The 10981-nt window shown below is 47.4% G+C and overlaps 1 protein-coding gene across 14 annotated transcripts in view; it reads left to right on the forward strand.

The window, feature by feature from the left end:
* Positions 1-10788, forward strand: part of FBXO34 (F-box protein 34) — a 29946-nt gene extending 19158 nt beyond the window's left edge. For 7 of the 14 annotated variants that reach the window (XM_026056080.1, XM_026056079.1, XM_026056084.1 and 4 more), the window contains one exon: positions 3426-10788. In XM_026056080.1, the coding sequence (XP_025911865.1) occupies positions 3436-5610 (2175 nt within the window). In that variant the 5' untranslated portion in view covers positions 3426-3435 and the 3' untranslated portion in view covers positions 5611-10788. Of the gene's footprint in view, positions 1-563; positions 850-884; positions 2182-2232; positions 3338-3425 lie in introns of those variants that run through there. The other 7 variants (XM_026056086.1, XR_003251950.1, XR_003251952.1 and 4 more) reach the window with 7 other exon arrangements.
* The last annotated feature ends 193 nt before the right edge of the window (positions 10789-10981 follow it).

Below are 10981 nucleotides of genomic sequence, written 5' to 3' on the forward strand. Positions count from 1 at the left end.
TTCACGTTCAGAGCAATTCCTGTTCTAATTCTAGCAGCTAGAGATGAAATCCGCCGCTGATGCGGTGCAGGGGAGAAGCTGAGTTACCTGTCTAAAATTTTTTACTTGTTAATGTTCACAGCAAAGTGTGTGTCGGGGTAGGGGGGAGCTTATTTTTCCAAGCAATACTTTCAGGTAAGGTCCATTGCTAAAATCCCTTTCAAAAAGGAGTTCTCCTTCCCGCTGCCCGAAAATTTGGAGACAGGTAGCACTGTGATGCAGTTGGTCAGAGGGAATTAGCAACGTTCCTTTGTAGCTGTCTGAAGCCATTAAATGGAGGTTTTCTTTAATTCTGGGTCCGTTAAAATGGTGCACTGAACTGAATGCTGAATTCAAATGAGGCAATTATTCTGGCAGTAAAACTTCTGACTAAGGCATAATTTTGTTATGTAAATTATAACTTTTCAACCTTAAATGGTATTGTTGGCTTAGCCAGAGACTAACCGAAACACAGGAGGAAATATAACCTTAAATGAGAAATCCGTAATAGGTGAGGCATAACTTTACCCTTTGTCTTTCTCCAGGGACCAGAAATAGCTTTGAGCAGCTGAACCAACTTTGCTGGCTGAACATGTCCTCTAAGCATGTTGGAGCAACCAGTTTAGTCCTGTTCTTATTCGTATAATACCTGGTCTCACCTTCATCTGCAGTCCCTCTTAATGAAGGGTGTTGAACCGATTGTCCTGCCGGATTCCTGAAAATCGCTTGAAGAAAGCCTTTTAAAAACATATGCAGCTCGTCTTTCAAGCACCCCGGCGAGAAAACTCGCAGATGAAATTTGATCTTCCGTTCCTAGCTTGTGGGGTTTCAGTACGTGAAGTCGTGTATTTAATTGTATTCTCCTCTTCTCCCCAGGACAGTGTGGTGAGCAGCCATCGGAGCTTTTCGCTCTGTAGTCTGGGAAGCCAAAAAGCTCCTCTCCACAAGGCCCTTGTGGATGGAGAAGGGAGGACTGCAGGCGCCGTCCCCTGCAGCGGCTTGTTGCAGTGACTCGCCTGCTTCTCTTCTGCGTTGGTCTCTTGCCCGAGCATATTGGTGGCCTGACCCTGATGAGCTAGAAAGTGTAACTGAGATGAGGCAGATCCTCTAGAAAATTAGGCTGAAGCAAACCACAGCAGCCTCCTTGTCCTGTTCTGTTATTCATCTATTTCAGCATCCTAAGGTCTGTTTTATCAGATCATTGCAGTCTTAAGTCGCAACTCGGAAGGAAAGCAAAATAGCTCAGTTGCATTTTGGAAAGCAGACTAAAGCAGGAGGTGACCCAATTCCAACAAGAGCTGGAATTAACACACACATGGAGAGAGAATTAACCCAGGGACTAGGTAGGCGTATCTGCAGCCATGGGAGCTGTCTTATTGCCTCTGTAGATGGAGTGAAGATGGCTGTAGCACTCTGGTTGTGAAGAACGAGGTGATGCCCTCCATACAAAATGAGGAGGGGAGAGAACACAGCATCATTTGCTCTCTCTGCCTTCTGGCCTTCAAAGCACTGCACAGGACTGAGGGAAACCCCTAGGTTTTATGCACACTTGTGGAAAGGTGAATTAAGGCCTTCATTTTGATGTACCTCCCCCAAACCTCTCTGCTCAGACTTGTTGCCCATCCTCTCACCATTTAGCACCAGGGCCAGAAGGAGGAACCAAACCTTCAAGGGAAGGCAACAGTGAAGTAAACCATCTGCTCTAGTGCAAGAGGCTTCCTCTGCCTGGACAGGCTTGGATGATACCTGGCTGAGTTGTTGCCTTTGCGTACCAGTGTGTATTACGTCAGTGTTGAAAATGGAGCATCTTACTTTTGCAGCCTTCCTTCTGCTGCCTGTGGTGTCTCTGGCTCAGCTCTCCTTCCTGCCATGGGTTGCTCTGACCCTAAACCCCGAGTCTCCTCAGTCCTGGCTAAAAGGTGGAGAGGTCTACTGAAAAGCCAGCTGATCTGTAAGCTGTACACAGGGTTGCTCATACGGCGTTTCCGCATCTGCCACCAGCGACTTCCCTCTTGCAGCCATCCCGCGCTCGTCCGAGGGCTGGGTGAGCGGGTGTCAGCCCCGGCGTTACCCGTGTAGGCATCTCTTGGGAGCTGTGTGTCCCGGTCCCACCGCGGTGTGGTGGGAAAGAGTCTGATTGGACTCTTGGCTACGTCCTTCTAGGTAAAGACTTATCTTCTGTGTTAACTGCAGATATTATAACTATAAACCTGTCTGACTTTATAGACACGATGGTTTGACATTTTGAATTAAAAGCAGTTTTTAGACTAGAAATACAAAAAGCAACAAAACTGTTTTGGTGAGGGCTGTAAGGGGAAACCCTGTTCAGTGCCTGTGTGTGTCGGTATCTGTGTCGTTAGGATGAATGTGGCATTAAACTTGCTGTTTTTAAACTAATGAGCGTGGATTATCCCAGTTTCAGAAAGGAGGCTTTTTATCGTAGCAATTCAAAGATTACCATGGAAACGTAATCTATAGATAGTTCCGTAATATGCTTATGTGATAGTCCTGGGAGAAGAGCCTGAAGTCTCCTGATAATTGGATCCTATGTGGCAGCACCTTGAGCTTTTGCATTTTCAAGCTTTTAGTTGAAAATGACTCCCAAGATAAGGATTCCTCCAGGAAAGGAGGAATTGAGTGCCTGCGACCACTGTGCAAGTGCCGTTACTGCTATAGTGTCAGTGGTGTCCAAGTGTCTCCTTCATAGCTGTTAAATCCTTAAGCGTAAAAATACTTACTTGAAAGCGGTTCTCTTCAGCCACAGTTGATGCTTCTGTTGCTTTTTTTTTTTTTCCCCTTTTTCCAGCTATCTTATATAACACAGTTACCCTTACGGGAAAGTACACCAACTTTGCCATCATATTAAAGGATAGATTTCATTTTGGGAGGTATTAGGAGATTGGATATCTTATGGGATCGCTGTTGATCAATATTACAATTGCTAACTTCCCTTTTCAGTTTTATCCACTCTTTGTGTGCTGAAAAGAGTTTATATAGCTGGTAGCTACTGTCAGGATAAGTCCTTTGACCCACATGGGCCTTACAGCTGGATTAAGAAGTGAATGGACCAAAGGATTGTTCTAACTCTAGAATGAATTAGTAGCTATAGTTACACAATGGATATAACTTAAAGTTTTTTCCTTGGAACTCCATGGAAACAGGTTTCTCTAATGGGAAGATCTCTGCCATCCTTAAGGCTGTAATTGTATTGCAAGACGTGAGTAGAAGTCCTCCAGGGTGAATGCTGCAGCCTGGTTGCTGCTTTTCCTTTTTCCCGTGGCTCCTTTTGAGGTGTGGGCTGCTTGACACAGAGTGGGAGGTACGATGGTGCCTACTCTGGGCCTTGTTCTCTAATTCCAGGCAGGCATATTTTGCGACTATAATTTCTTCCCTTTCTGTTCTTCTAGGGTTTCTGGTATGCACTTAAAGCCATATCTCAAGTTACAGAAGAAAGAGCGATCTCCAGAAATAAGCCAGGATTCCCTGAGAGGTCCACCTATGAGCCATCAAAGAGCAACGCAAGAAGAAAAATATACTAACAACCGCACAAAACTGAGCGTTTTCCCCAAACCCTCCCTCGTGACTCCATCTCGAAAGCTTTTGGGAATTATTTATCCGAATACTATGTGCAATATGAATGGGAAAGCTCCAGCAGATGGTCCGAGTGCAAGGGAAAAGAAGAACGCCCTGTCTGCAACGATCCACCAGGGAGAAGAAGGGGAAGGTCCTCTGGATGTCTGGGCTGTAGTGAAGCCTGGCAATACCAAGGAGAAGATCGCTTTCTTTGCAGCCCAGCAGTGCAGCAGCAGCAGCCGGTTAGGCTCCATGAAAATCAAAAGCACGTGGGATATCGACGGAAGAGCAGCTAAACGAAGGAAAAAATCGGTAGATCTTAAAAAAGCCAAGATACAGTTAGAAAGAATGAGGGAGGCGAACGCGAGGTGCTCTCCGCCGGAGCCGTTTGCCTGCGGCATTGAGCACTGCTCTGTGCATTGCGTTAATGACAACGGCGAGGGCGTGTTCCCGGGCCGATCGCTCTCCGTCATAGAGATGGTGGCGTTTCTGGAGCAGCGAGCAAGTGCTTTACTGGTGGACTGCGCTAAAACCTGCCCCTCTGCCTCTACCACGAGGCCGAGCGCTCAGCCGAAAGGTGCGCTTCCCGCTTCAGACCCCTTCTCTTCGTTGRGGGCCTGCGAAGTCCATCCTGAGAAAGGAACTTGTGGCAGTAGCGAGCAGCAGCAGAGCGAGCCCGTGCGCGTGCTGGACATGGTGGCCAAGCTGGAGTCGGAGTGCCTGCGGCGCCAGAGCGAGCGCGAAGCCGGGAGCCTCTCGCGGAACAACAGCTTCCGCAGAAACGTCGGCCGGGTGCTGCTGGCCAACGGCACCCAGGCCGAGAGCGAGGTGGGGAAGGCGTCTTCTGAAGCCCTTGGTCAGGGCGAAAGTTTGGAAGACGCTGGGGTAGCAGAGGCTGGGTACAGAGCAAAGTGTGGCCCTTTGGGTGACACTGAGCTATGGGAAGGTGCTGCCTCTGCTCGGCAGCCTTTTCCTTCTGGTCTGGATACTCACGTGGGGAATGGGAATTCGGGACTCGCTCATGCAGTGTTGGCAATAACCGCTGGCAGGAGCGATTCTGAAATGCGAATCGAGCCTCCCCTATCTCTCCCATCTGCGTGTCCGGCTGCTGCCACATTGCCACCGGGTTCCTTGCAGAGCCAGAACGCGACTGTTGATTGTGCATCGAATGAGCCTGTGATTCTTCCCAAGCAGCACCTGCATCCTGCTAGGAAGGAGTCCTTATGCATCAGTATATCAGTCACCAAGACTGAGAAAGGGTGCAGGAAAGATAAGCTTTTGAACTCCAGTTCTGGTGAAGATCCACTCCCGGGGAGGTTGTTTTTTCTCCAGTCCGACCAGCCTGCTGCTCAAGAGCAACAGCYACTAAGGGAAAGTACCCAAGAAAAGCCAGGAGAAGTAGCCCAAAATGAGGATGCTCTGGAATCTGAGAAATCATGTGTCAGAAACAGTGTCTCTGCAGAGCCGTTTGCTCTTTCTGTTCTTCCCACAGAAAGTGCTTTGCAAGTACTTGATGCTTCCTGCTTAAAAAGGCAGGTCTCGCATGACTTTTTGGAGACCAGGTTTAAGATTCAGCAGCTTTTGGAGCCTCAGCAGTATATGGCCTTCCTGCCTCACCACATCATAGTGAAGATCTTTGGATTGCTTCCTACCAGGAGTCTGGTTGCTCTAAAATGTACTTGCTACTACTTCAAATTTATCATTGAATACTACAACATCAGGCCAGCAGATTCCCGCTGGGTCCGCGATCCCCGCTACAGAGAGGATCCTTGCAAACAGTGCAAGAAGAAGTAYGTGAAAGGGGATGTATCGCTGTGCCGGTGGCATCCTAAACCGTACTGTCAAGCTTTACCGTACGGGCCGGGGTATTGGATGTGCTGTCATAGGTCTCAGAAGGGCATCCCCGGCTGTAAGCTAGGTCTTCATGACAATCATTGGGTTCCTGCCTGCCACAGCTTTAACCGCGCTATTCATAAGAAAACCCGAGGAGTGGGAGCTGAAGCGGAAGAGGAATACTAGTGCACATACACTTTTCCTGCAAGATTGTTTGGGGTAGGAGGAAATTCTCATGCCTTGTGCTGTTTACAGTGTATATAATTGTCGTGTTTTTCACAGGGCTATGAAACTGCACATACTTAAACACAAGAGCCTTTACCTTTTAGATTAAAGATACCTTTTAGTCCATCTATGTAAATAACACTATAAAAACTAATTGTACATACAGAGTCTACAGCTGGCTGAGCAATGTAATCACTACAATGCAGCTATGATAGTGTTGCGGCTATAGTTGTGTGTGTTTTTAAGTGTCTTGTTTCAAAAATCTGTATATCCTGTATAATATATGAATGTTTCTGAGAAGAAACTCTAAATAGGTAAAGGTCAACTTGTTTAAAGAATCTTCAAACAATTTAACTGGACAACCTTAAAATTAGACTAGAACAGATACATTATAGTAGTGCAGCAGTGGATAAAAAGAGAGGAATATTATTGTATAGTCAGAATATAAAAAGTTCTTGTCTTCCTTATCCATGTTGTCTGGTTATTTTTTTTTTTTACTGTAATAAAATGTGCATTCTAGATCTGCCTTATCTGACTTTCTTGTAAAACATTTTTTGCCCCAAAATAAAAATACTATAAAACGAGGCATAAATTTGGTGCCGTGATGTAGTTCAATCTTGCAGTATGCTTCCCCTAGAAATCTAGCCCTTATATTAAAAAGATGACTCAGAAAAATTCCTGCTGTAACACTCACAAATTCCAGCTTTTCCTTTCCCTCCCGTTAGCCTCGAGTACAGCAGAGACTAGACGAAGCCTCGCGTGGTCCTGAACGCCGGTGCTCGGCTTGCTGCTGGCGATGCGCAAGGCTTGCAAAAACTGGGATTGTCTGGTTTCGGTCTCACTTCTCAACCGTAGCGTGATTTTTGCGTAAACCTGCCCAAAGTATTGAGTCCCACTTGAGGTTGCTCAAGGATGGGGCTGGTGTCTGGTGGGATGAAAGCCGAGTTACCTTGGCTCCATGACCAACACTTGCCTGTTTTACTTGCCTGAAGTTTTGCTGTCTTCTGTATGTGGAATTTCTTCTTTGCAAGAGGGATCGTTGCACCGCTTCATCCCGCTCTGCCTACAGCCTCTGGCRTCTGGTTTCTGATGTGCAGGTCAGTGCTTTCAAAGGGGAGTTGCGAATGTTCGCGTCAGAAGTGCAGGTGAATGGTAATTCCTGCAACTCTAAAGGGAGCTGAGAGCTCGGAAACGTTCTCCTCTCCTCCAGCGCTGTGCTCCAGACTTTAGCCTCTGGTTACAGCCCGCCTTGTGCCTGGCAAGCACAGTTTTGGAGTCTGGAAACGTACCCTGGACAGAAGAGCAGCCGCATTACGTTCCTGTGATCGGAGTAGCTGGAGCAGCAGCTATTTTTGCAGAGCAGAAGAGCCGAGTGAGGGGAGGCAGTTGTGCTTCCGCAGTATTTGGGCTGGACGTGGCGCCACGGCTGTTTCGATGCCCCTTCTCAGAGCAAGGATRGGCTCCTGTAGATCACTGCGGCTGGAGCAAACGCAGTCTCTGACCTCGTGCGAGAAGAGCTGGTGCCACCTTCCCATGGGGTTCACCCCRGGCTCTTGGCTGACGTGCAAGCTTGAAGGCAGCTTGGGGGAAGCGGTGAGCCCTCTTCCGTGGAGGAGAAGGCCCAGGGTGCGGATGGGACAGCCGTGCTGCYGGCTCTTCCTGTTTTCTAACCTCGGGTGCAAGATCAGCAACGTGAGGAGGAGTGAGGAAAGCTGCTGACTGCTGTGGCCGGTCTGAAGCACCCACGTCCCTGTGCTTCACCTAAAAAGAGGGTGGGTTTGCATGGAGTAAGTCACTTTTTGTTTTAAAGCAGTTTTGAGGACAGAGTGCTTTTGAAGATGCATGCTTGTATTCTCCCCCTTAACAACGCAGTTCTGGGGGAGAAAGAAAAAACGAGCTGTTGACTGCCCCAGATTGGATTTTGGTAAAATCGCTATGTTTAGTCTAGATTTAAAAGGCTGCTTTTCTCGGTCCCTGCTGTAGCTCCTGCCTGCCATCCTGGGCGCCAGGCACCACTCCCTGGGGCTGCTCAGCCACCTCTGCAATGCAGCAGACATGATGACAACCGGGAGGAATGGAATTAGAAATCTGGGAGGAGGGTGCGGCTGCCTCGGAATCAGCCACGACGAGGGAGAAGAAAAGCAGGATCCCTCATTAACTCGCGACTTCATTCCCTAACGGGGCGCAGGGCTTCGCCGCGATGGGCTGCCYGGTGGGGTGATGCGAGCCGCGGCTGTGCAGGGAAGAGCCGCACACCGACTTGCTGTAGAAGTTGTCTTGCCAAAGCCATCAGGATCAAAAGCCTTCAGCTGCATTTCAATTAAGGAAGAGGGGGAAGAAGCTGCTTTCCTGCCCCCCACCCAAGACTCTGGAAAACTTGAGATAAACCACTCCGCGCTGACAGCACTAAGGAAAGTCCCTGCGAGGCTGAAATAGAAGCGGCCGAGGAAAATATTTTGTAACTAGATAAGGGGCTAGTGAGGTCATTTTTTTTGGAACAGGGTGTGAGATTCTGGTCACCTTTGCTGAATAAGGCTACCAGAGGGGAAAAATGAGACTTAAAATATCACTGGGATCTTTTTGTTCTTTAGAGAGGCAAAGACAGCCTAAATAGCAAGAGGTTGATTGCTCTCTGCCTAAACAGCCTGTGCCTCCCCACCCCCAGCTGTACTGTGGGATGTTTTATATATCACTTATTATGCAATTAACAGCAACTACCCCTGTTTGCATATCATTAGTGTTAAAAAGTGGTTTACAGAACAGTCTTTTGCATCCAGAATTGGTCTGTTTTGAATGTAGCCATACTGAGCTCTCTGCAATGTCTTTTTTTTTTTTTTAAGCACCAAATTCAAGTGCAGATTTGTTTCTTCAAAAGCTTGTTTAGGGAGAAGCCAAGGTTAATGACCATACACTTAAAGAAGGCTATACATATATATATATATAAAAAAAAAATGGTCAGAGTTGGATTTTGGGAATTCAGCTTTCAGTAGAAATGAGAAATAAAGCTGGGGCTGTGTGCTTGAATTCCCTGCCTGGAAGGGGCTGGAGCTTGGACTGCATTTCCAGATATGTCCGTGAAGAAACTGTAGTAACGTTTCCCTTGTTCATAAGCTTCCAGTTTTCATTAAACTCTCGGGGCTTCTGTCACGAACACCAGTGAAAAAGGCACCCGTGCTGGGCCAAGTGCTCCGTCAGTCCCACCTTTACTGCAGCATCTCCTCCCGGTCCTTGCCCCTCTGCTCCCTCGGGAGAGAGGCTACTAAATGCTTTCTCTGATTTCAGCTCCTTCTTACTGATCCCAATCCGTTTTCTGCAGCGTCCTCCCCGCTGCCAGCCTCCAGCCCCGTCCCGTTTCACACAAAGCCCTGCACAGATTTGCTGCAAAACTGCACGGAAGTGTCTGAGCTTCCCCTTGAATYGTACTTCTTGCAAGGTGAAAAAGGAGCTGAAACCTCACCCTGGGCTGTTTCTCTTCCCCGTCCTGCATTTGGCAGCTCTGTGCTCGAACCCTGCAGTAGGGACGGGTCTCGGGGCACGGCCGCAGCCCAGCGGTGGCACTGGAGGAAGCCGCCTGCCGATGGCACTTCCCAAGCAGGAGCAAACCAAGCAATCCCCTCGCAGCCCCACAGGCGCACGCTGAGCCGGGCGAGCGGGGAGCCAGCTTTGCTCCGGGTGACCAGACTACGGCGTCAGTGATGGAGGCAGCAGAACACCTCAGCTCTGCGTGCTGGGGGAAGGCCAGGCTGCTGCTGCCGCCGCTCTTCTGAGCGCAGAGCACGGCAATCAGGCTGTCAGTCCCCCATCAGGGAGCTGGCACAAAAAATCTAAGTGGAACCAGTTTTTCATTCATCTTTCAGCTGCCAGTAAGCCTTGGTCTGCTAAGGCCACCCAGCTCTAGTGGGCAGAGCCTGGGTTTTGCCAACAAACAGCGCTCTTTCCCTTGCTCAGACACAGAATATTTCACTTCAGTAGTTACCTGCCTCATACAACAGCACACGCTCACGTCCTTTTGAAATGACCTTGTAAACAGGAGTGTGTTCCCTGGCATGCAAAAGCAGTTCACATTCATTAACTGCATCTGGCAACATAAGAAAAAGTCGCCTAACAGTGTCCAAAGCTAGCTGCCTACATGAGAAATTTGTCAACTTACATATAGGTACGTGTGTGTGTCAATGCAGGTATTTTATGTAACAGCTTTTAAAATCAGTATTGCATATTTCACCACTTCATGATCTCCCTGCAAGTTAACCATGACAGCGCTGGACGCCTGTGACACTTTGAAGGCTGGAAACTCTTCGGTACTTTCCCCAGCAGGTTTAAAAAACAAGCCACACAGAAGTAACAATTATAAATATACAACTTTAAAAAATTTCTGTTAAAGATTTATTGCAATAATACAATAAAATTTAGAAAAAAAAAAAACATTTGTGTTTAGTTACATCTAGTTCGGAAGTTGCAGAGAGAGAGGCCCAGAGTTTTTGCAGGTGACTAGCAACCGTTAGCTATCCCAGCTGAGACCCTTCAAAGGCACCTGATTTTCAACAGAGGGATGGGCTCTCAAAATCAGGCCCTTCCTTGGCAGCTCAGATTTGCCACACCAAATCACTGGTCACGGACAAAAGTCACGGCCTAAGTTGAAATTCCTGCATTCATGCTACGCAAATTGTTTTGTAAACTCTCAGCTGGCTGTCTTCAAATATTTATAATTACGGAAGTTCTTTCCCTCCCTCCCTCCCCCAAAAAACAACCTATAAAACTAATCCTGTCAACTGCACTCAAGTTTTGGACACACACGTTTTTTTTCCCCTTTAGCTACACATGTGCAAAAACACTTTAAAAAAAACACAACCTGTATTCTGTTACAAAAACACTTCTTGAAAGGACCTATCCCAATGCATTTTAACACCTTTGCAATGCCTTTGCGCACTTTCAGAATATTACATGGTTGCAAATAAATTATTTGGAAAACATGATGGTTATGAAGTTAATATGGCTTAAAAAGGTGTTTGTTATTTTTGTAAAGTAAGAAAATGATAGCGTACAAAGCTGAATTGTGGCCTGGCCTCTAGGGGTTTTAAGTAGCACAAAGGCGGCAACGAAAGAGTGACTGAAATGTGCTTAAAAGAAAAAAAAAAAAAATTAGATGGTGGAGTCCAGTGCAAAATAAACGGGGAACCAAAAAGGGTTGTAAGATGCTAAGAGCCCAATATACAGTACTCATGAATACGTGCTGGTTGCTCAGAACTGCAAAGAATCCGATAGCTGCAACTAAGTAAAGTGCCGTTAACTGAACAGTAACCAAAGCCTACAGCCCCCGTCCCTGGAGAGAGCC

The sequence above is a fragment of the Apteryx rowi genome, unplaced genomic scaffold (genome assembly GCF_003343035.1).
Source record: "Apteryx rowi isolate R43461 unplaced genomic scaffold, aptRow1 scaffold_13, whole genome shotgun sequence".
Taxonomy (NCBI): Eukaryota; Metazoa; Chordata; class Aves; order Apterygiformes; family Apterygidae; genus Apteryx; species Apteryx rowi.